The 25,811-nt window shown below is 47.7% G+C and overlaps 1 protein-coding gene and 2 long non-coding RNA genes across 3 annotated transcripts in view; 1 reads left to right on the top strand and 2 right to left on the bottom strand.

The window, feature by feature from the left end:
* Nucleotides 1–382: 382 nt before the first annotated feature.
* On the bottom strand, nucleotides 383–7,665 carry LOC125173205 (uncharacterized). The gene is made up of 3 exons (XR_007154961.1): nucleotides 7,563–7,665; nucleotides 6,902–7,032; nucleotides 383–441 (listed from the first exon to the last, which is right to left on the bottom strand). It is a non-coding gene; the product is annotated as an uncharacterized LOC125173205 (long non-coding RNA).
* Nucleotides 5,819–9,839, top strand: LOC125173206 (uncharacterized). Its single transcript, XR_007154962.1, has 3 exons — nucleotides 5,819–6,336; nucleotides 7,446–8,663; nucleotides 9,806–9,839. It is a non-coding gene; the product is annotated as an uncharacterized LOC125173206 (long non-coding RNA).
* Nucleotides 9,840–12,924: 3,085 nt separating this feature from the next.
* The window catches only part of DNER (delta/notch like EGF repeat containing), a 321,726-nt gene continuing 308,839 nt past the window's right edge, over nucleotides 12,925–25,811 (bottom strand). Inside the window, exons 12-13 of the mRNA XM_047873611.1 lie at nucleotides 20,451–20,697; nucleotides 12,925–13,908 (exon numbers count right to left, since the gene is read on the bottom strand). Coding sequence (XP_047729567.1) covers nucleotides 13,797–13,908; nucleotides 20,451–20,697 — 359 coding nt within the window. The 3' untranslated portion in view covers nucleotides 12,925–13,796. The remainder of the gene's footprint in view (nucleotides 13,909–20,450; nucleotides 20,698–25,811) is intronic.

The following is a 25,811-nucleotide window of genomic DNA, read 5'->3' as shown; positions in this document are numbered from 1 at the left end:
CCTTGATCAACCCAGAGTTGTCTAAAACAGCACTTGGCAAAATTGAATGTGTATTCCAGACACCGAAGCGTCTTGTTGAACAACAGATTTAAACTGGGAGGGCTGGGGTATGGCCTGCATTCTGACCAACTCCCGGGTGATAGAGATGATGAGTCTAAGTAAATTGGGGTCTAGCGAGCGGAATAATCTCTTTCTATCCCCAACCCACTCAACCCATCTCTCTGATTTATTTTCCAGGCTATATTATTCTATAATCTGCGTTCTTCACTAACTATCAAGGATGAGCATCGTTCCAGGTCAACACCAAAAAAACGTAACTCATTCTTTTTGTTACTGATGCAGAATTCCATATGTGAAATGCCATGACTTAGTCCCCTTACCTCTCATAGATGGAGAGTCAGGACGTTCCTAAATTTGGAGCCATCTTTAAGCCTGTTTCTTCTGGAAAAAAAAAATTTTGATGTTTATGTATTTATTTTGACAGAGAGCGAGCGAGCCAGGGAGGGGCAGAGAGAAAGAGAGGAAGAAAGAGAATCCCCAGCAGCCTCTGTGCTGTTAGCACAGAGCCCAACACAGGGCTCGATCCCACACACCATGAGATGATGAATTGAGCCGAGATCTTCCTCGTCACCTTCTCTGTTCCTGAGCCAGAGGAGACCTGGGTGGATAGCAAACTCAGCTGTGCCCAGTACACTGAGCTCTGTAGTTCTCCAGCGAGGGGAGGCAGTAAACTATGTCTCAGTGACACAGTGAGCCAACTGCACGGCACACACGAGCATAACTTCCGGGTGTGCTTCCTGTACGAGATCTTGCTGGTGAACCAGGAGGTCCGTGACATTGTGGGCTAAACAGAGTGCGTCTTCCTTGGCTGTCCATCTTATGGGAACCTCGCAGAGGGGAAAAAAATTCCTTATTTTTAGAGCCAGACACACAAATGCGTAACAAAGAGGAAAACACGGAATTCACGGGAATTTGTAGGATTAAGTCATGAGAGCTCAGAAATGTTCTTTGGCTTGGGGCTGGTTGTTTTAGGCCCTTTGGAATATGCAGAGTTTCTGCTTCTGTGCCCATAGAAGCAATCGGATGGATGATGTGAAGGATCAGTTCCATGCCCCCATTCGTAGCTGAGAAACTGAGGTGCAGGGTGGCTGCCTAGCCTATGATGTTGGATTAAGTAAAACAGACTAGGAAAGGAATCTAGGGCATTAAGATGGAAAAAAAAGAAAAACATGTGAAGCTTTGCAAAGCTGAGAACAGTTTAGACGTCACCATTTTAGTGCGGTGGCTATCAACTCTTTCTGCGTATTAAAATCGGTAGAGAAGCTGTTAAAATCTCCAGTGTTCAGGCCCGACCTAAACCAACTAAATTCGAATTTCATGGGGTGGGACCCAGACATCAGTATGTTCTAAAGCTCCCAGATGATTCCAGCGTTGAGCCGACAATTACCAGGTCTAGCAAATAAAGCACAGGAGGCCCAGTGAAATTCGAATTTTCAGATGCCTACTTACTTCATTCTTTAGTATAAGTATGTCCCAAATATTGCATAAGATGTACTTATACTAAAGAGTTATTCGTTGTTTATATGAATTCAAATTTGCCTGGGCGTCCTCAATTCCATCCGGCCTCTCTCGCACAGCCAAGTTTAGGAGCCAGGCTTAAGGGAAAATCTCTGTAAGGATTCCATTCAAGGTCAAGGTGCCACGCTCTGTGCCCTGACTGGTAAATCCCAACTTGCCCGGTCTCAGACGGGATTGAGGAGCCAGATAGGTGACATCAAGGCTTGAATCATCAAGGCCCCCCCGCCTGACAGGATTTTTGCAGTCGATTTGAAGAGGGAAACAAGACGTTACTTACTGAAAAGCGAGTGAAGCAGGTTGGTAGATATTAGTGGTTTGTGACGTTCTGCCATGTGTGGCTTACGGTCGGCCAGAGTATCCTTTCGTCTGGACGCCCCCCACACATACACAGAGTAAATAGGCCCCTGACCGGACCCTGACAAAGGCTTAAATGCTCCCAGCAAGAGCCAATTTCCCTCCCATGATGCTGATTCCCTTCACTTGAGGCCAGGAGCCGCTAGCCGAGCATCTGAAAGTGACGTGGAAGGTCTTGCCGTAACCCTGCTTCTTCCCCGCAGCTCTGGGCTCCCAGGCCTGGGGAACAGGGAGCTAAGAAACCCTATCTCTGCCGAATCCCTCAGGGTTTAAAATGCACTCAAACCAGCAAGAAACAAGATACCTGTCTCCTCGTCAGAGCAGCAAACCAAAATGATGAAAAGAGAAAGACCAGCCTTGCGGGCCCCGCAGCTTTCCTCCCGAAATAAGGAGACTCGTTTCTGAGATAAAATGCTGCCAAGTGGCCACGGGGAGCTTTGGGGGCCAGAAGCCACCAGTCGGTGGCTTGATCTGAGCCATGTCCATGCAGGAATGGTCCAAGCAAGTTATCTGATAGGCCTGACTTCCTGGAGCTCAAGAGCTTCTAGACTCATTCGTGATGTGCAGACCGTGAGTCTATTACATGTAAGCTGCCCTCCTTGCGAAAGTGCAAATGTCCTGCGATCCAGACTCACAGTTCCACAAACGGACGGGCTTTCCCGACACACGTTTTCCTATGTTGCTATTCAGGGCGATGGTAAATGTTGCCCACGGGAAACAGGGGGCTCGGCTCTGGGTGTTCAAACCAACACCAACTCCCGTTCACAGGGACCCCAAATCCAAGACAAGCAATGTGTGGGCGAGGGGGGAAAAGCAATGACTGGGACTTTCAGCAGAGCCCGTGTGAAGGAAGTGGGAAGGAAGGCTGGCTTTCTCCGGCTCAGCGTCCTAGGCTCCCAGCCCGGAGCGAGAAGCCGCCTTGCCAACCCGGCTTTCCAGCCAGCGTTCAAAGACTTCAGCCTCCCAGCAGATACACACATTACCAATTAGCCCCGGCCTTCCTCCCTCCTGGTGCTCCAGACGGCCTCTGCCAGGACGCGGCTGTGGTCTTGCTCCAGACACGATCAATGACAGCCCAGAAGACTCTTGAAGACATTTGTCGCCTCTGAGGTTAAGACTCTGAAATCCCATTTCTTCACTAAGGTCCCCTTTGATCCTTAGAATCCACAAAATGCTTTCTGGGGCAAAGAGCCCATCTCGTTAGGCTGCCTGAGCTCCTAACTGGTCATTGCCAGTAGCCACGATGACTCCTGTGGCGGCGGTCCACCCACAAGCCTCCGTGGGTGAGGCCACCTGGCCACCAGGCACAGCATACACGGCACCAAGCCGCCCTGGCCCCGGTCCCTGGAGTGCCTATGAGGCAGGTGCCCGGTCCCATGGGACACGAAAGTTCCCGTGGCTCCACTGGCTACTTAGCTGGTCCGTCTACCAAACAGTTCTTGAGCTCCTGGTATATTCTGGACTCCTTGCTTTGGGAGCAGCAAATGCGTAAGACAGAGTCTCTGCCTTGAGAGATAAGGCCCCTGCAGAGCCTTCAAACCCTCCCCGACAAGGCCACATCCAGCGAAGGAAATCCTCAGCGAAACAAATGAACATTTACGTACGGAGATGGCCACTGGAGTTGCACTGGCAAAAGCGAAAAGACGGGACTCCCTCAAATGTCCAACAATAAACATACAACTAATATTTTCGAGAGTAACCGTCCGGTAGGCTTCCATGCAGCCTTCATTCATTTATTCATTCGGCAAACGTCCATTGAGTACCTACTTTGTGCGTGTCTGAAGCCCAGGCCCTGGGGAGACAGGCGTGAGCTGAAGAAAGGAGGGTCCTGCCTTCCCACAGCTTATGGCTCAGTGGGAGGTGCAGGTGTGTTTGTATATTTGGGAATGATCAGGACTAGGAGAACTTTAAGTGGGAAAGGTGTCTGGGGAGGGAGAGGGGCTTCTCTTTGACACAGGTCACAGCTGATCCTCCTGAGAAAGAAATATCTGCACATTAAGAACTATCTTTTGCGAGGAGCACCGGGTGATGCATGGAAGTGTTGAATCACTACGTTGTGTATCTGCAGCTGATATTACACTGTAGGTGAACTAACTGGAATTTAAATAAAAACTTTAAAAGAATAAAACTATTTTTTTAATTATGAAATTTATTGTCAAATTGGTTTCCAGACAACACCCAGTGCTCATCCCAGCAGGTGACCTCCTCAATGCCCATCACCCACCCACCCGTCCCTCCCACCCTCCATAAACCCTCAGTTTGTTCTTAGTTTTTAGGAGTCTCTTATGTTTTGGTTCCCTCCCTCTCTAACCACTTTTTTCCGTCCCCTCCCCCATGGTCTTCTGTTAAGTTTCTCAGGATCCATGTTAAGAGTGAAAACATATGGAATCTGTCCTTCTCTGTATGGCTTATTTCACTTAGCATAACACTCTCCAGTTCCATCCACGTTGCTACAAAAGGCCAGATTTCATTCTTTCTCGTTGCCACGTAGTATTCCATTGTGTATATAAACCACAAAATAAATAAATAAATAAATAAATAAATAATAAAACCATGCTTAAGGAAGGGGAAATGCTCCTGAAAGAATATTAAATTGAAAAAAAAAAAAGGCTAAAAAACAGTAATGAGTACAATCCCAGAGCCTAACTTGGGAATCAATCACCCTCCACACACCCACTCACCCGGCTCCCCAGTCCAAAGCCATCGCTTGGCTTCCTCACAGAAATCACACCTCCAGGAGGCCTTCCCTGCTCCTCTCACACCTATGTGTTTGTCTCTTGCCCTCCTGGCCAGGCAGAGACCCTCCCCCCCCTTACTCTCCGGGCACATGACATCGCATGACGCAACCCGCACGCCTCCTCTCGGAGCGTCCCCGAGGATGGAGCTCTTCTTTTAGGCACCGGGGGTGGACCCAATGCCTCCTCTCATCACTGTTCTTTAACTTTGCCGATCAGTGTTCTCTGCTCCGTCTTTGGACGCCTACCAACTCAATCTAATTTCACAGAGCACTTCCTAAAGTCCCACCTTCCCTTCCTTGCCCACCCCCCCCCCCCATCAACCTTAGTCCTTCCCAGCTAGACATTTTAGAGGAGCCGTTGCCCCCATGCCTGGGGGAAAGATAGACTCCACAGCTCCTAAGATGGCCCTCTGGCACTTTGTACTTCTCTATTTTTATAAGAGGAAGCTGGCATTTCATTATTTTACTTTTATTTAGTATCTCATTACCCATGAATTACAATTTTCTTTTCTTTCCCTTTTTTTTTTTTTTAGCATATGGACTTCTGTAAATCACCTGTGCCCTTTCCTACTCTGTTGGATTTTAGGACTTTACATACTGACTTTTGTAAGCTTTGGATATAATAAGAATATTATCGGTGCTATAAGAACATTCCAGCAGGAGGGGCGATGGAAGAAGGCACCAAGCGTAGCATTTGAAGTATTTGCGCAAAACATAAAGTCTTCTGCATCTTGCAGAACAATCACCCAACAGTTAACACGCGAACACACCTGGATGTATTTGTTGAAAGCCATTCTTGTACAGTACTAGTGTACCAACCAGCAATGGCAGGAAATCTCTGGACCTTTTGGACAACAAAAAGAAAGCAAATTCTAGAACTCCAGGTCTGGGAGGGCAAAGAGCCACCTCCTTCTCCAGAGGAGGAATCTGAGACTCAGGAGGAGGCTGTACCCTGTGCTCAAGCACCCGCCAGGGAGCAACAGTGCTGGTACAGCCACCGCGACCTCTCCTTGATGAACGAAATGACTGGTTTAAAAGGGGAAGTGACCCAAGAGGAGCTTCTGCATTCGACGTGGTCTTCGAAACCTCAGAACAGGACGCTCGTGAAAGCACCAAACTGTCCTCAGCGGCATAAAATGCCTGCACTGTTGCCAGAGTGGAAGTCCAAATGGGGAAAAGGCTTGCAGGCTTAGATAAGCCGAGCAGAGTGGACCTTTACTGACAGGCCACTACTGGAAACAGACGGGCCGCCCGGCAGAAGGGTGTTTGGTGGGCACAGAGGAGAAGTGCAGAACGGAAGCCATCCCCGAGGCCCCCCTGACCAATTTCAAGCTCTGTGCATGGTGGAAGGCCTGTATGTCTTGTCTCTGGAGAAGGAGGCCTTTTGTAAATATACTAACGTGGTTCAGTATTATGCACGTGAGACAGAAGGTCAGTTCCCTGGGGAGTAGGGTTATCTGGACACGTTAGAGCTTGCTGGCCAACAAGAGGAAAATGGCTCTTTGGAAGTCACCCCTGCTCCGAGGTGTTCTCTGGGAACACTTGCTGAGTGCCGGGGAATCCTTCTCAGAGCACACAGCACGTCCATTTCTCATCGCCATTCAGGAAGGAGGAGGGTTTCTCCTGAACAGAAGGGCAAAAAAGATGCTTTCGTCTGTGGAACAAAGGTAAGAAGGAACAGCAATGGCCTCCAGTGCCTTTGACTTAATGGGCAGCTTAAAAACTAATCTACTTCAAGTGCAAGGCTCAGAGAAACCGAGTGGAGCGTTCAAAGGCGCACCTGGGTGGCTCAGTCAGTTGAGTGTCCAACTTCGGCTCAGGTCATGACCTCACGGCTCCTGAGTTCGAGCCCCGCATCGGGCTCTGTGCTGACAGCTCAGAGCCTGGAACCTGCTTCCGATTCTGTGCCTCCCTCTCTCTCTGCCCCAACCCATTCTCATTCTGTCTCCGTCTCAAAAATAAGTACACATTAAAACAAATTTTTAAAAAGGCACACCTGATTGCTAGGACCCTCTCCCCGTCTAACCTCATGCCCCTAGGTAGGTCAGCCAGCTACAATCACCTGAAAGGCACCCCCCAGGTCTGGAAGAAGCAAACCCAGCCAAGCAGCCTGATGTCTGCCAACTTCCCCAAGGCCATTTCCTTTGCCACAGAGGGATCTGAGCTTAGTTATTTCGGTCTGAGAGCAGAAAGATCTATTTTTAATACAAATAAATTAAATGGAAAACTTACAGATTAAAAGTCTGAGGTCCTTGGACACTGGGAGATCAGGGCGTTTTTCTGTCACGAGAGAGTCAAATGTCCAACCGCTCTGAAACAATCCTTCATTGGTTTGAACCTTGTCCTTGGCCTTTGCAAGTTCACTGCAAGTGAGAGGGGGCTTTTAAAAACACCGAGGGCCCCAGCCCCTGAGGGCAATTTGCTCAGCATGAATTCTTGTGCCCTTGCATCAGTTGGCAGTAGCCAAATTAATGCAGAAGGTTTAAAAAGGACAGTCAGGGGGCGCCTGGGTGGCTCGGTTAAGCATCTGACTTCAGCTCAGGTCATGATCTCCCAGTCCATGAGTTCGAGCCCTGTGTTGGGCTCTGTGCTGACAGCTCAAAGCCTGGAGCCTGCTTCGGATTCTGTGTCTCCCTCTCTCTGTGCCCCTCCCCGCTTGCTCTCTATCTCTCAAAAATAAATAAACATTAAAAAAATTCTTTATAAAAAGGACAATCAGGGCTGGGGCAGAAATAACCAGCGATCATTTGCTTTATTACTCTCTCCTGCGAGACAGAGCCTCCCTCCTCTGAGCTGGCCCATGGAGCCCTGTCCATGCAGCAGGCCCAACCTTGAGCACACGGATAGCCACGTCTGACTCTTCAACATTCTGTACCCTCTGCCCGCCTCGTACCCAAAACTTCCAGCACACCCTCCTCCACAACCGCCGTTCCCTGAAGACCATCTACCTGAGGCCGTGCGTTCATCCTAAGTTACTAGAACATGGCCCTTAGCAAGCCCAGAATCCCTGTTTGTTGAATCACTCTACTGAAGAAGGTCATGGAATCTATCACTGTCATAAACATGCCTCTGATTTCCATCACTGGGCAAGTTTGGGAAGCTCTGAGTTGATACAAACACATTCATTTGGAACAATGAAAATAAAGAAATAGGGTAAGGGCGCATTAGGGTCTGGGAAGGTTCACTGATGTTCTTCTATCGGCCCAGATGAGATGGGGTGGGAGAGGCATGTGGAACAAAGAGAAGTGATGCAGTTCCACCCAGAAGGACCGTGACAAATGGCGTGGAGACCACCCGACCCTTCATTGAGAGCATCTAAGTAGTGGTAGCCTTTCAAGAGAGGTTGAGTCCGCTGAACCCTGAACGTGAGGACTTGAAAAGCAACTGGGCCTATTTGTACAGAAACCGTCACCTTAGGCCTCCGGCTTACCCACCACCTCTAAACTGGACGGGCCCACATTGAAACCTGTTTCAATTGCAGTTCTTATTCTGTTTCGTAAGTAGTTCTCATCACCCGCATCGGAGACGATTTGAAAATTAAGGCCAATCCACTTGTAACACACCTTAAAACTCATACGAAGAACAAAGTCCCTGTGTCATATCCCCAGCTGCCTGATTTGAGGGAAAGAAGCCTTGCCACATCAATATTATTCTGCACTGAAAGCTTTCTACACTTAATCCCCCCAGTTCACAGCTGAAGCCCTCGTGAGTCTTCTGGAAATCGAGCCGTGCTAACGCGTTCGTGTCGTAAATAAGCGAAGTTACGTGAAGTAACTTCTCCGCAAGACAGTTCCTGATTTGTCTATATCCCACCCCTCGTCTTCTGTGCACGCAGCTGACCCCGAGATGGCCGGTGCAGACCAGAGCCCATTAGGCATAATAGCGTGTTACCATTTATTGTGTGCAACGTGCCAGGAATTCTGGTGTTCATCCCTTCCCGCTCCATGAACCCATTTTCTGTTCCTTAACAGCACTGGTGTCCCACTGACCTTGGGTAAGTCATTCTCCAGTTTTCCTGGACCTCAATCAGCTCATGAGCAGAGTGAGGGCTGCACAGAATCATCTCCTCTGTAGAATGTGTGTGGGTGCGTATACACGTGTGTGTGTGTGTGTGTGTGTGTGTGTGTGTGTGTTAAAGCAGGTCTGCCTAAAACTCAGTTTGATCTAAGGACCACTCTGTATGTTTATCATGCCCTTCTGTCCCTAAGGGAGCTACACGCATCGCGCTGCCTGAAAGATCACGCGGTAATGGCTTAACAGAAACTCCCCATGGAAGTCACATTTCTGAAAGATTGACTCCAGTATAGGGTAACCACACTATAAGAATTTCAAATTGTTAAGAGGGTATTTTGACTCAGGAAAATAGGAAATTGCCTTATTAAAAAATAATTTGTCCATGGAATATCTTCCACATGGACTAGTTTAATAAGAAAAGGATTTCAATTTTGCGGACATCCTCTTGAGCAATTTGGAAATTTTCTTTCTTTTTCTTTTTTCTTTAAAAAAATTTTTTTAACGTTTATTATTGAGAGACAGAGACTGAGCACGAGCGGGGGAGGGGCAGAGAGAGAGGGAGACACAGAATCCGAAGCAGGCTCCAGGCTCTGAGCGGTCAGCACAGAGCCCGCCGCGGGGCTCGAACTCATGGACCGCGAGATCATGACCCGAGCGGAAGTCGGACGCCCACCCGACTGAGCCACCCGGGCGCCCCTGGAAATTTTCTAATAAGCCAACAGAAAGATGACAATTGTTTGTCAATCATTTTCTACTGCCACCTAACAGTCTGGGAATGTGTTTGCGGGTTAAATTTGAATCTGTGGGTTAGAAAATTTTAATAACTAGCATGAAAATTCATCCCAGCAAAACCTACCTTGCCACATCACGGAGTTGCTGATTCAATCCAGAAACAGAGGTTTATAACGCACTAACTGAATTTAATTTCTCCTTGCACCACGTGCAGCGTGGCCACCCTCCCTCACCAACACACGACCTCCACCTTCTCCCTGTCCTAGCACACCAGAAGTCTGACCCTCCCCGCCCCCAGAAGCCTGCCCACTTCTCTGTCTTCAACCTACCCGCTTTCCTTCTTGCACGTTTTTTGCATGAGCTTATTGCTTTTATTTCATTTTCTTAAAGGTTTATTTATTTTTGAGCGACAGAGAGGGAGAGAAGACCTGAATCAGGCTACACGCTGACAGCAGCGAGCCCGATGTGAGGCTCGGACCCACAAACTGGGAGAGCGTGACCTGAGCTCAAGTCAGATGCTCAACGGACCCAGCCGCCCAGGCACCCCAATTGCATTGTTTTTAAAACTTTATTGATTTTTAAAACTTCATATACAATAAAATGCACAGATCTTCGGCGTATACTTGTGATAAATGTATACTCTCTTGTTACTATCACTGGAATCAAAATACAGACCGTTTCCATCTTCCAGAAATGTCCTTTTGGGACCTTTCCAGTCCTTCCCCTGCCCTCTGCACTCAGAGGCAACAGGTTTGGATTTCTAGCACCACACGCTGGTTGTGCCCCAATCTGGAATCTTACATAGATGGAGTCATGCATTATGTCCCGTGCTGCGTCTGACTTTTTGGCTCAATACCTACACCTGCGAGATTCAGACCCATTGCTGCATTTCAGTACCTCTTTCCATTTTGTCCTTTTATTCATTTTCTACTATGTTGGGGACTATTATGGAAAGTTGCATAAGGCTTTTTTTAAACACATTTTTGTTGCCCTTGGACATTTACCTAGGAGCGAAATTGCTGGGTCATAGAGCAGCACAGGCGAATCTTGACCTCGTATGCGCTGCTCTGGCCTGACTCTTCTGAGTCCCTCAGAAGTGTCCACTCTCATTCTTGGAAGCTTCCCCTTACCTCCCCCTCTGTCACCCATCCTTCAGGTCCTGGCTTGGAAGTGACATGTCAAGGAGACTTCCCCGGCAACGGCCTCACACCAGTGCTCCATTAACACCTGTTGCATAGATGGGTGGATTGACACGCTGGGGAATGAGAGTCTTGGGGACAGATTCGCTGGTAGTATTTTTCAAACTGTCCTCCGTGGAACTCTTACTGTCCCTCCATTCCCCCAGAAACCACTGGAGGGCTGCAGGTGAGGCAAGATGGCAGCACTCTGTTGAATCAGATCATCTTAGCACATTTCCACTGGTTCTACTATGGAAAACAGTATGGAGTTTCCCCAAGAAATTAAAAGTAGGTCCCTATTCCACTGAGGGGGGTCAGGGTCAGTGATCCAAGGCCAGCAGGTGCAAGCCTGGTTGTGATGAGCAGAGACCTTGGTACGCGTGTCAAAAAACCAGCTCCCAACTGTTAAAATCACTTGGAGATCATTTATCTGTGTGTGCCGTCTCCTTGCAAGAATCAAGAGCTTCCGTAAAAACTACAAAACGAGCTGGAACACCTCTGAAGGCGAGGATCCCTGTTGTGACGTACAGTTGCCTTGTGAAAACCCACGTTAGAAAAGGGCTAATTCCAACCCCACTTGAGTCATGAGACTGTCACCAGTTCAAGTCCTGGCAGGTATTTACTCTCGCTCATCAAACGCTTTTTTCACCAACAGTGCGAAGTAACGACTTGACCAAAGAGCGTCTCACACGCTCGCAGAAAGTGCCCCAGGCTTTACGGGGACCACTAACTCATCCGCCGTCCACGACGCACTGACTCCAAGATCACAGGCACAGCCATCCAAAGCAAGCTAATTGACTACCTTGGAAATGGTCTGTACCTAATCACAAGGACGACAGCAATGGCTAACGCGCCGAATGCGTAATGGGAGCTGCCGGTGAGCAGAGGGATCTAAATACATCCTGGCACCTAATCCTCATGATCCTGCGGGAGGTCCTATCGTTTATCCCCATGCTCCAAGTTTTGAGGCGTAGGTCGGGAGTTTCTGCCCAAGTCGTTAGCAGGGAAACGGTCGCAGCAAGATTCCGATCCACTCTGCTACAAATCAGCCGCCCCAGGGCAGTTTACCTTCCTTCACCGGCTCTTAGCGGTGCGACTCTGTTCCTTTGAACTGCTGGTTCAAAAGGAGCCATGACCTTGATAGCCAGGGTCACCATCTGCCTGACACACAACAAATGCTCAGTGGGACGTCTTATTACTGAATGTGTTTGGGGTCGGCCCCTCAGACTGTCTGAAGGCAGTAATCTGAATTAGCAGGCTCCGTTAATTTGCTTTAAAAAGACAGACGGCGATTGGCAAAAGATTTCCCGCAAGCCCTTCGAGGGACATCACATAGAGCGACTTTGAGAAGGGTTGAGACGGTGGGATGGGGCAGCTTCCAAAGGAAGACCCAGCGGGGCAGACATGGCCCTGGGGCATGGCGGGGGGGGGGGGGGGGGGGCATGAGTCCGGGATGGGGGGGGAGGGGGGGATGAATTCACCCCCCACCCAAGTCCCTCCTGTGCATGCAGGGTCTGTGTGCCGCGCCCCACGAGGAGATGGAAATAAGCAAGGTCTGTGATGTTCCCATGGATGCTCAACTGCCTGTGTTCATATTCTAAGTTTGTTTCTAAACACTTATATGAACTAAAAATATTAACGTACGCACGCTACCGCTTAATAATCAGAGCGTGGGTGTGTTGCTATATCATCTGTAGGATTAGGGACAGATGTTTGAGGGAAGAGAGGGAGAGGAAAGCATTTTAAACACTTTTTGCCCGAAATCCTCCCTCGCACCTGGTTTCTGGGACTTTTCCCTGGCCTTACCAAACATTCCCAAGTGAAGATAAAGTAAATTAAAAAAAAAAAAAAAATGACTCCGAGACTTGGGCTCAGCATTTGGATGCAACATAGAATTGAATGTAGGGCGGTTCTAAGCTGCCTTCAAGTTCCTCAGGACCAAACTGCTGTTTGCTAAGGCCACTTCACTTGACCTCCACTGGACCCAGCGCTTAGGAGACATTTCTTGGGGCCGCAGGTCCCCTGAACATCATGCCTACAAGCATTTCCACGTTCCAAAGCACCTCAGCGGCCACGCGTGCTGCATGTCGCGGGCAAGTTCTGGTGTAAATGCGGAAATGAGAATTCTTATCTTTCCCCCCCCACCTTTCATGTTTAAAGGAACGGAGGGATGGGTCACTGGCAATCAGGAGGTCAGGAGGGCTCCTAGAAGGCACAGAAATGTACTCCTTGAAATATTTAAGGTGTGAAAAACAAGGAGATTGACAATGAATAGCAAACCCAAAATGTTTTCTGTAATTTTAAAAGAACGAGGGACAAGCGCATCCTGGACTTGGTAACATTTATTCAATATTCTTTGAAATTAGCAAGAATCAGAAGAAGCACATATCAATCCAATACAGCCACGGACATGTCCTGGATGTAAATAAAGATGCATTATGAGGAATACACACTACGAAGGAACTAGTACTCTCTTATATTGACTACCTCTTAGCAACAAACAACTCCAACGTAAATTTAATTTACTCACGATATAAAAACCTTGACTTTTTAAAGAAAATATAGATTCGATGCGATCATAATTTGCCTCACCAGGCCCTTTCCCTATGCATGGTTTTCAAGGCCTAGCTCGGCCACCGTTACGAAAGTGACAAAAACAAACTCAAAGGAACATTTCTGCAAGGTTCAACAAAACGGTGCAGAAATAATTTACTTACCCATGCACAGAATAAGGCAAAGGCTAATTTCATTCGGGTTAGGAATAATAAATGTAACTAGTTTCTTTTTCACGAAACAAACATTTCAGACTTCTTTTTAGGTGACGGCTATACTGTTATATGGGTCATACTCTACATGTGTTTCCTAACTACTCAGAAAGCTGGCACTCACAAGTCACATAGAAACTTCATGAAACACCATCTGGGTTTCATGACGGTGTCCCCCGTGGGAGAAGCACGCACTAGTCGAAGCATACAGTTTAAAGAGCGGAAAGTACATTAAAACGTAGTCTATGGGTTTCACAAATTTCGTTTTTAAAATATTTTTTCCAAACTAAAAGCTGCAGAAAATTAGTTCTTCGATAGTCTACCGAAAACTCTTGAGCAGCTACCATTTCAAATTTAAGCTTTTTATTTTCTTAAAAATATTTAAATGAGGGTGGTAGCCCATCTTTTTTGAAAAATAATCCCCCCCCCCAAAAGAGATTACAAATCTTTTGTTTTAATCAGTGTGACCAGGGGCTTGTCATCGGGGCTGTAATCCTCATAGGCGATGGGGGTCACATCATACATCGCAGGCCGGGATTTCTTTCCAAACCTGAAACCACACAGAGAGAGAGAGGACTCTGGTTAGATGAACACTGGATGTCAAGCCTTACTAAGGGCAAGTGGTGAGAATAATTTAGATTCAAGAATCAGATGGAATGATAAACATACCCTGAGAAATACATTCCCTAGCAAGCACAGAAATTTAAGAGACCTGGATATAACACTGAACGAGCGGAGATATTAGTCTCCAGGGCAGGAGGTAAAAAAATGGATTTCATGAACCGTGGAGCCCAAATTAATGTTGAAGCTTCGAGGTTAAATCCTGGCAAAGCAGCCAGGCATGACAGCTCTACAATAAGCTTCAAGAAAACGTGTATCTATTTGTCTTTTTCTGAGACCCTTAACTATCTGGAGAGGCAAGTTTATTTTACATCCATTCTAGTGTCTGGAATACAGAATGGCGGGCAGTGCTCCCTGGACTATGGACAGACAGCCTCTCCCGTGGGACTTGCAGGAGAGCTGTAAAGGCTCAGAGGTCATCGGAGGTCCCACCGTAAGGAGAAGGGGATATGGAGGAAAAGACTTCAAATAAGGAGATGTTTGTCCACACCCTGCTACCCACCATCCAACCCCGCCCACCTGTTCCTCCCCACCCCCCACATACACACAAGCCATTGCCTTCTTTGAGCACAAGCCATTGTCCCAAAAGATCTGTATATATCAAAATCCCCACAACAGCAGGACTGATGCTTAGAAGCCAAGGGGTGTCAAAATCCAATTTCAGGACTTCCTGCCAAACCAGTCTTAAGATGGAGATTATGAAAATAAAGCCAATTCAACTTCTGGGTGGTCTCTTCCCACTGAAGACCTCACCTTCCCTAAGTCCCTGGAGTGCAGTATGACTTAAACAATCTTCCACACTTGCCCCCCTCCCCTCCTCATTAGTAGAGACAACTCTTTTTAACTGTTTCAAGTCCAACGGATTCACAAAGGAAATACGTAAAGAATCTGAAATTTTAAAATGGTGGGTCGGATGGGCCCCAAACACTTCAAGGGGCTCATTTACCACAGCCTCCACCCTACCCACCCCCACCCCCATCCCTAGTTTTTCCTTTGCTTTCTTGGGAAGTCCGCCCTCTCACATACAGTGAGGAGTAGAAGAGAGTGGGAGATGGGAAAACGTTGCATTCTTCATATGACCTTTGGTTCTTAAACACTCATCAATCTTTTGTTCCGATTCACTCAAGATTTACCGGTCTTCAGGGGCACAAAGGCATAAACCGTGCCAGATGGGCACCGGGCAAAATACAGACTAATGAGTTCATGCGTTCTGCCACCAAGAAATCCAAGGGTATTACTTAAAGATTAAAAAGCTTTCAACAAAATCACAGCTAAAACGTGAAGGCTCACTGAGGCCTGGGATTGTGCATCCATAAACCTGGGTTGGAGTCCAGCCTGGAGTCTGTTTATCTAAACTGCACGAGGCCTGCGTATATCTGAGACCACGGAAAGGAACAAGAGTGTAGAAGCCAACTAGATCCGGATACTTTCTCCCAACGCTGAAAATTTCAGAAGCTACTTTAGGGCGCAAATATTTTGACAATCTAGGTCTCATAAAACAGCCAGACCCATTGGTAACAATATACCACTAGATCATTTTAAACAAAATAGGACAATCCCTGTGAAAAGCCCTCTTCCCATAGTAACCATGGGGCAGTTTCCTGATTTGATGGGAGGGCCAGCAAATCACACACAGCCTATTAATCAGTCGGCTGACCAAGAGGAAAAATCCAAGTGACTTAATAGGTTGAATACGTGTTTAAGATATCCATTTCATTTATTAAAAAAATTTTAATGTTTATTTATTTTTGAGAGAGAGACAGAGAGTGAATGGAAGAGGGGCAGAGAGGAGGGGAGACACAGAATCCGAAGCAGGCTCCAGGCTCTGAGCCATCAGCACAGAGCCCAACCCAGGGCTTGAACTCACGAAGCGCGAGATCATGACCCGAACTGAAGTCGGACGCTTAGCCGACTGAGCCACCAGCCGCCCCAAGATACCCGTTTCATTTTTTATGTGATTTCATAGTTTGAAGAAGAACCTGTTTCTTCAAAATCCAGAAAGTTAAACGCCTCCGTGTTATGCAATCTACCAACAAGCTATAATTCAAAGGGCTGTGACCTTAAACTGCGGTCATGGGGCTGAATATCGACGGGGCAGGTTTGAGGAGGGGTGTTTGGGGTCCGCTGAGAAAAACGAGGCAAGGGCTGAACCCAGCCAGGAGCGGCCACACGGTCGACGTGGACAAGAACGTGGAGCCTCACTTCATATCTAGACAGGTAACTGGCTTTGTGCCCGGTGCCACTGAGATCGACTCCACACCAGTATGGGAATGAAGTATAATGCTGGTTACAAAGGGAACTTGACACTGTCTCGGAGCTGGAATCCCTTAACTCGCTCCCGAGAAGTCCATTCCACTTCCTCCAGGGACGTACAGGGGTCTCCGCACAAAGTGTGGTAGCTACCACACAGAAGCTAAAGTGGTTTTTAAAACACAACAGAGTGAACCAAGACTTTCCTTGACTCTCCTCCACCCATCACCGTGGCAAGCTTACATCGAGTAAAACAGGACTGTGCATTCATACTCACATTTATAATACCAATAGCTTTTTATAGTTTCCTGCTCTCTCAGAACTGGGTGGGTGTTAAGAAAGAAGCTAACACCTATAGAAGTCCATTTAAACTCTCAGACGCTGGGTGACTCAGCTGGTTAAGCGTCCCACTCTTGATTTCGGCTCCAGTCCTGATCTCACGGTTCATGAGATGGATCCCCACATCGGGGTCTGAGCCGACAGCGTGAAACCTGCTTGAGACTCTCTCTCTCCCTCTCTCTCTGCCCCTCCCTGGCTCGCATGCTCGACTGCTCTCTCTCTCTCCCAAGATAAATAAATAAACCTTAAAAAGAAACAAAAACTCTCAGGTACTAAACCAATAAAAGAGCTTGCCTGTGTTATGGCAGGAATATTTATGTGACTATCCCTTCAAATAACATGCTGGGTTTTTTTTCTTATCATAAAGGTACATTTTAAATGTAAAAAAAAATCTTTTTGGAAAATAAAGAAAATTATAACGTAGACCAGGGGTTAACAATCGATAGCCTGCAAACCAATTACAGCCTGTTGCCTATTTTTAAATAAAGTTTGATTGGAACACAGTTGCACCCATTCATAATGTGTCTCTGCTACTTTAACATATAAAGGCAGAGCTGAACAGTCACAGGCACCCAGAGAATACACGGTCTGAACCAGCTGAGATATTTTGCAGACCCTTGCTGAAGACCCTAAGAATCACTCACGGTCCCTCTCTCCAAAGGATTCAGTGGAGTGTCTGGCCATGTCAACAAAAACTAGAAGGAATGATGGAAATTGTGGCCACGATAGCATTAATGTCACTGACATCCCAAAGATTATCTGGTGACAAGTCTTGCCCACGTTATTTCACTAAAACATACTACAGCCAATTCTCAGGCAGATCGAGACTGTGGTCTCTTCCAATTCATGTGCCCCTGGAAGTCAAGAGCTAAAACACCACCACAGGGAAAACAGGCAGATCTGACCTTGAGAAAGGCCCAAAGCCAGAGATGCTCTTTGAGAAAACGTGACCGGGTCCTCTCTCAGCTTCCCTGGTTCTGTTTTGTGTGACTAGGTGCTTAGCGCTGGGGGAGCAGGGAGCAATCTGCAGCCGAGATGTGACCTCGCTCCAGAGTCTGGAATGCCCGTGCGCTCCCACTGGTCAGCTGCAAACTCTCTCCGGCCCAAGGGGTCAGCAAAGCAGCCACAGAACACATGACTCTTAATCAGAGAGAGAAAGGGGCTCCTCACAGCCCAGCACTGGCATCAACTGAGAGCTCACATCAGAATCACCGGACGCTGCCTCGGTCACTCGTGAATGCCACAGATGACCCACTCAGTATTCGTCCTGCGTGGCTGCTCAGCTGATGGCATTCAGATCCCATGTCACCTCCAGGCCAGCAGCTGGGAGACAGGCTGGGAAGTGGGAGCAAGCTACAGGTCACTGCCGAAAACTAGGGAGGAGGTAATAGCGAAAAGGGTTAATTTTTTTTCAATGCTTCTCTAGGGTTTCCAGGAAAAAGGAGTGAAAAGGGGCCAACCAGCCAGAGACCCAGCCAGGACCTCTAGACAGCCAGGCTGTAGAAACCACAGGTCGTAGCTGAGTAAACGTTTATGAGGGAACGTTCCAGATATCTGGGAAGGTATTGTATTAACTTCAGTGGCTTTATCGGTAGTCACTGGTGCATGGAGGAGCTTACTGGTTAGGAATTCTGCAGTAAATATTTTTGATAAAAATCAGCACCAAATAAGAACCAGGTCTGTAAATGCTTTTAAGTTAATTCTTTCCTTCCAAGACTATCCAGCTAAATATCTTCCTAGCGGGCTATCTAAGCAGGAAGCTCAGAAGAATCTATCCTAAACTATGCTGGGGCTGAAATAAAATACTCCTCTTGAACACAAAAGGATCTTGGCCAGAGATCCCTCCGGGGGTGGAGGGAACCTGATTTCTTGGGTCTCCCAACACATCCCGGTGTCACGCCGCCGATTCCGCTCCTTCCCGGTGAACTCAGCACCTTCCGGGAACAGACAGAGAAGACTCTTGAGCAACAGAGGAGCTTGCCTCCTCGCCTCCACTTTTTACACCTTTCACCTCTCACCCAGTGACTTCTTTTTTTTTTTTTTTTAAACCCGGAGAGCCTAGGGCATCATTTCCACACGCGTCCTTTTTTTTTTTTTAATTTTTTTTCAACGTTTTTTATTTTTATTTTTGGGACAGAGAGAGACAGAGCATGAACGGGGGAGGGGCAGAGAGAGAAGGAGACACAGACTCGGAAACAGGCTCCAGGCTCCGAGCCATCAGCCCAGAGCCTGACGCGGGGCTCGAACTCACGGACCGCGAGATCGTGACCTGGCTGAAGTCGGACGCTTAACCGACTGCGCCACCCAGGCGCCCCATCACCCAGTGACTTCTGAGAACCTCCAGCACTCCTGGGAGGCTGCTGCCCTGGAATGACGTCACCTCTCAGGCAGGTCAAGACATCCTGCACCACCAACCCCTGACAGAGACCGTCCTTTCACTACAGACCTCAGATTGTAGGAAGGAGGGTCTGCTATGTGCCAGCACCTGCTGGAGACGGAAAGAAAACGGCCCTTTATGTACAGGCTGGCCGAGGAGTCAAATAAACAAGACGTGCAGGGACTGGCCTCAGGGCTTCCCGGAGGCTGTGCTGTTAAGCTGACCCTTCGAGGAAGGAGTCAGTGATGAGCGGCACGTAGGGCCTGACTCAGAATTGGTTTGGGGATTTCCTTGCGCAGAAAGCCAACTTTCTGAACCTCGTAGCCTCTGTACCGTTCAGACGGAATCCGGAGCTGCGTGTGTTTTGATCAAGACGACTACACGGCCTCCCAACAGAGGTATTGCGGCTACTAGCTCTCATGACCCCAATCTGAAGACACCGAGCTCAGCCCGCTCTTTACTACAGCACAGACTTCCTGAATTGTGCACTTTAGATCATTCTAGCAATTAAAAGAGAAGACAGCTTTCCTTTAACAAACACTGGCACGCTCGTTTTTGTAGTAAATATCCTGTGCAAAAATAAAATATGGGGGCGCCTGGGTGGCTCAGTCGGTTAAGGGTCCAACTTCGGCTCAGGTCATGATCTCACGGTTTGTGAGTTCGAGCCTCGCGTCAGGCTCTGTGCTGACAGCTTAGAGCCCGGAGCCTGCTTCGGATTCAGTGTCTCCCTCTCTCTCTCTCTCAAAAATAAATAATAATTTTAAAAAGTTTTTTAAAAGTAAAAAAAAAGTTAGATTAGCTGATTTTGTTAGTGTTGTAGATTTGGAGAAATACATAGGATGTTATCTCTTTATACAAGCCTTTACTATTTGTAATTTAATTTGATTGCCTTGATTAAGGGAGACATGACTTTTCGCTGTTCAGGGACCAGTGTTTGTGGAGGCTTGAATGGTCTGTGTGAAACAGAGTCAAGTAATGGGGTAGCTGGGACTAAATGCCACACTTCAGACACCCGACTCCTGCTTTCTCTGTGGCACCACTGGTGTGGTACCTCGTCCCTCCAGGAGTCTTTCCTCCAGAAAAGGACATCGTTTTATAGAATATGTACACCAACAGCAGAATGAAAGCTGTTTGTCATTCCTTAAGGAAGCCGCTAAATCGAATGTCACTGCTTACCTATGCTGTTTGGAGAGCACAGCTAAAGACATTCCAAAAAGCAATCATCAAAAAACGTTTCCTACACAGTGATTAGGAATCGGCTATTTATAGCACGGATAAACACAAATTAAATGAATGAATGTATTCAATGCAAACAGTAAGCTAGCAGCAAATTATAAAGCAGCCCAATTATCTGTCCCCAGTATGCCTTGAACCTATGCTTTCGTCTATGAAATCCTCTTTGCAGGTGTGGATTCCTGTTCGCAACACCACCCGGCTCCCAGGAATGCACCCAGATGGCAGCGGGATCTCCCCTCCGCCCCCCCTCCCTTCCCCACGCAGCCCACCTGGCGTGCCGGATGGAGGCGATGGCATTGCTGAACTCGCTGTCGATGCTGCGGCAGTTATAGAACTCCTCGTAGGCTGGCCGGGAAGAGCCCTGGTACTCGATGCGGCTGATGCGGCAAATGCCCACGATGAGGATGATGAGCATCAGGATGAAGGCGACGCAGAGGGCCCCGATGATGATGTAGAGGGAGTGCCGGGGCATGTTGGTGAGGCTCTCCGCCATGTGACCGGACTTCCACTGCAGGTCTGGGGCGAAAGTAAGCAAAGGCCTGGGTGTGAGTTGTGACCTTTGTAACAGGAAGGTCTTCACTGACCTTGCTTCAGCAACCTAAAATACAAGGGCCACCCCAACTGGGAAGAATTATTTTCTATGGATAACCCAGATCAAGGGCTAATGTCCTTAACATACAAGAGCCTCTTACGAATCACTAAGAGAAACCAGGAACACACCATAGAAAAATGGGCAAAAATATAAAAAGGAATCTACCGGGGTGCCTGGGTGGCTCAGTCGGTTGAGCGTCCGACTTCGGCTCAGGTCAGGATCTCGTGGCTCGGGAGTTCGAGCCCCGCGTCAGGCTCTGTGCTGACGGCTCAGAGCCTGGAGCTTGCTTTGGATTCTGTGTCTCCCTCTCTCTCTCTCTCTCTCTGCCCCTCCCCTGTTCACACTCTGTCTCTGTCTCTCTCTCTCAAAAATGAATAAACTTAAAAAAAAAATTTAAAAAGGAATCTACCAAAGGCACACAAATAGAAAATTGTTCACTTTCATAATTCTTTAAAAATACAATTCCTCTATCCATTCCAAACGGTATTTAAAATATTCGATAACCACAGCTGATATGTGTGCAGAAATGAGGATGTGCAAATTGATACTCAACCCTTGTGTAGACTTAATGGACCCGGAAATTCCAATTTTTAGAATTTATGCTGGGGAAATTGTCCTATAAATGCGTAAAGCCCTATATACAAGGACGTTCATCTCAGCATCAGAAATTTTAAATGTTAAATGACCAAATACTATACATTTAGGAAAAGGTTCATTAAATAAGCACAACCCCCAGGTACCCACCACTCAAAGTTAATACTGTTCAAAGTTAATAAAGTTCATATTGAACCATTTTTGCTTTAGATTGTTATTCAGGGTTTTTTTTTTTTATTTTTTTTTTCAACGTTTATTTATTTTTGGGACAGAGAGAGACAGAGCATGAATGGGGGAGGGGCAGAGAGAGAGGGAGACACAGAATCGGAAACAGGCTCCAGGCTCCGGCCATCAGCCCAGAGCCCGACGCGGGGCTCGAACTCACGGACCGCGAGATCGTGACCTGGCTGAAGTCGGACGCTTAACCGACTGCGCCACCCAGGCGGCCCCAGGTTTTTTTTTTTAAGAAACAAAATGTTATAGCTATAGCCAGAGGCCCTACCCCCACACTCTCTCTCTGTCCCACAAGTAGACAAAACAATTTATAAAAGAAAAAAAATGGGAAACAACTTAAATACTCAACTCTTAGTGAGATGGAGAGATGTTTTCTTCTTTTTTTAAGTTTATTTATTTATTTTGAGAGAGAGTGTGTGTGTGCGTGAGAGCACGAGCATAGGAGGGGCAGAGAGAGGGAGAGAGAGAATCCCAAGCAGGCTCTGCACTGTCAGCACAGAGCTCAATGTGGGGCTCCAACTCACGAACTGCGAGAACATGACCTGAGTCAAAATCAAGAGTTGGATGGCTAATCGACTGGGCCATCCAGGAGCCCCAAGAGATGTTTTGTTCCAACAAGGGAACAAAAGCAGTTGGCCAAACAGGACCTACCCATATAGTACAGTCACATGTGAACTCAAAGTGCTTATCTATACACTGAAAAGCTCAAGACAGAGTGATAGTAATGACGAATTTGCTGCCTTCCTATGTTAAGCTCTTTGAAAACATCTCACTTAATCATTACAACCAACTGAAGATCCATTATTTTCTCTCTCTGCTTTATATAGGAAATTGGCATCACCAGCTGGGTGAGCTCAAGTCTAGACCCAAGTCTGCCTCACCCAGGAACACACTAACAACAGAGGTCAATGGAAGGCAGAATCACAAATGATTTTTATTTCCTTCATTATATTTCTCCATCTTTTCCAGCTTCTTTCAAAAGAATAATGTATTCCTTTTATAAAAATATTTAAAAATCAGCAATAAATTAATTGAAGAAAACATCCATGGGATTATCTTCCAGCATAACAGTGGAAGAAGTGTGGGCCTTGGGATCACGCCAACCTTGCCTTCAATCCTAGCTGCAACATTTACTTGACCTTCCTGAAACTTCGTTTCTTCATTTATAAGATGAAAATAGCAACACGTACCCCATGGCTTATTGTAGGCACAAGTTAGAAAACACGTGAAGAAAAGTAAGAAAGTCTGCTGCTGGGCATGTGGTGGGTGGTCCTAAAAAGGAGCAGGTGTCACGGTGGAAGAGAGATAAAGGATAAGGAGAAGCAGGACACTGCCCTCTGAGGCACGCGCTGTGAGCTCAGGATTACTGAGCAATGCTCTGGGCCCTTTCAAAAAACACCAACCTGTGTGAGCAGGAAAATAAATGGACGAATGGGACATAATCTCGTGCCTGGCACAGGTCAAGAGTGTCAAACTATGAACTTTTTACAGACCTGCACACATGTGGAATGTTCTGGATAACGTGAACAGGACTTGAAAGGAAGTCTGGAAAATAAAAAGGGCTACATAAGACCAAAGAGAAGCCAAGTTCGCGTGGGAAAGGGATGTCTTCTGTGCCGGACTCAAAGCACCAGCACCTCGAGACGACTGGTTTCACGTTAGGACTACGGGAGCCTGAAAATGGGATTCAGGGGTGGGTGTGTGGACGGGCCCGTCTTCCCGTGAAATGCTCGGACTCTTCTCACTGGGCCAAACTCTGCGGGAATGTGTGCGATGTGCGGGCACATACACACTCACCCAAGCTACATCTTCAGTGACCACGGAACCTGAGAACCGGCTATGCTTTACCTTGAACGGTTACAATCTGAAGAAGAGCACAGAGAGACACAGATCCCCTTTCTAGAAGCCTAACGGAAAAGGGACTCATGCCCCCAAACCTGATGGCTCCTGAGAGTTTGAGAAGAATGAGATGAGTGAAGTGTGTTCACATCCAAAACTTCAGACTCCTGAGTTTTTACCAAGACCCCTGAGGTCTGGTTTTGCCAGGTGAGCTTGGCTGCCTGAGCTCACGAGGTCCGTGCAGCAGTGAGACTGACCATGACCGCAGTCCCGGCTCTGTCCGAACCAGCTCACATATGGCCAGAGGGACTGACAGAAATCACGGCAACTGAACGGTCGCCATGGAGGGGAGAAGGTGTTTTGTGAAACGAGAACTAAGCCTCCGTCCCGGATCAGAGGCATTTAATTTGGCAATGCCTGGTTCACACTGAGAGTCACTCATTCTTCTGGCTGGAAGAAAAGCAGGACTCACTTGATTTGCAACTATTTCAACCTTCTCTGAAAAATTCAGTTGTAGGCTGGAGTCCAACCTCAGACCTCACCGTAACAGCCACTTAGCATCACCGCAAGGGCAGCCAGCGATGTTTCTGCTCCGACTTGGTAGAGGGCTCCGCTCCCATTGCTATGGCAGGGCCACGTGCGCTCCCGCTGAGCCCTCACAGTTGATTTCGAACTTCATGTGAATAGCTCACTCGTATCAACTGTGCGTCCGCAGCGAGCACACAACCCACGGCGGTCCGGCCGCTACCGTGGACAGACAACGGCGCTGGGTTACGTGCTCAGCACGGCGTCCCAGGCCTGAGCTGCCTACGCTGCATACGTTTCTGGCCATCTGTTCTACTTCCCCAAACTCCGCATTCCAGGCTGTTTGAACCTTTGGGAAAACGTTCTTGAAATTCCTCTGAAAGGCTCTGCTTCCCTCCTCCCCCTACCCCCACTTTTTTTTTTTCCTACGTTACTGTCGGCTGAAATTGTTCTGGTAGAAGTGAACGTGGCTGCTTTACTCACTAATCGGGTTGGAACCAGGCTGGATCTGAGTAAATCCAACCTCGGTCTGGAAGCATCAAGAGGATCTGCACCAGGTGGCCGCAGCTGTCACCTCCAGTCCTGGCATAAGTCACGAGACCCTCACGAGGTTATCACTTTGCCGCATCCCAGAGTGCCGCCGCAGGAACCATTCACTATGCCAGCTACAGCACAGCTCAGAGAGGAGCTGTGCACCGGAAGATACTCGATGGAATGATCCCATCAGCCCCAACAGGTGCATGATCAGGGACACATGCACACAAACTGCCTGCTTATGGGTCTGCGAGACCATTTGTATCTAGGTTTCAAACTCAGTTTGTTTAAGGTTTTGTGTTTTCCACAGTGTGTTTGCATTTACCTGTCAATTGTAACGTAGCCCTTGGAGCTAGGGAGAGAGGCTGGACTTAAGCAGCTGCACGGGGTCAAACAGACCACCTGTGGCCAGGATGAGACTAAAACCAGACCCAGCAACAACCACCACTCCACCGAAGGAGACACCATTAGATTTATAAATTTCATTCTAGAACACATTGCCTAGATCTGTTTTTTAATTTACCTACGTGAACGTAGCCAGGCTCGTTCATGTGTTCACCTATATTATTTAAAAAGAGAGTGAGTGTGCGATGTGTGGACATCAGACAGCTAGATAACTTTTGAGACCATCTGCTGCTGGACTAATTGAGAGGAGGGCTTTCAAATTACCTTCTGCTTTCCATAGCTAAGAGTTATTTGGACAAGCAAGGCAGTCAATGAGATCGCAAAAGATTAAGAGCTCTCATTAAACTTCAGAAGAGGACAACGTAGGAAAGGAATGGAAAGAAAAGCTCACCTCTTTCATAGGATCTGCTTGCTGAACAACCATTAATTGGGCACCTACTATGTGCCAGGCATGGCACTAGATGCTGGGATAAAGAGCGAGGGAAAGTACACAGTTGGCTCCTGGAGTTCCCCGTCTTTTGAGGGGTACAGAGACCAAAGAAATGATCCCAAAGCAGCTGTAGACATACAAGTGTGCCAAGCCAATCAAGGACCACCTCCACGGTGCTACTGGAAAGGACAAGGAAAATCTCCATCTAATTGGGGAATCAGAATTGCTCTAGAAGTGAGGGTCTGTAGGAAGCTGGGCTCTCCAGGTAAGTAGGTAAAAACCAGAGTTGAGGGAGAGCAGGGGGAACATGGTCCCAGGAAAAGACCCCGGGGAAGGGGGGAAGATGGGGAACAGGACAAGAGACGGGAAGGGCGACAAGGTGGCTGCTCGAGGGAGCGAGGGAGCGAGCCAGGGGTTGGCTGAGTGAGGAGCTCCCTCCCGCGGCCCCACAGGCAATAGTGTGGCCTTTGGCCTTCA

Source organism: Prionailurus viverrinus, chromosome C1 (genome assembly GCF_022837055.1).
Source record: "Prionailurus viverrinus isolate Anna chromosome C1, UM_Priviv_1.0, whole genome shotgun sequence".
NCBI lineage: Eukaryota > Metazoa > Chordata > Mammalia > Carnivora > Felidae > Prionailurus > Prionailurus viverrinus.
This window is presented reverse-complemented; position numbering and strand designations above follow the sequence as displayed.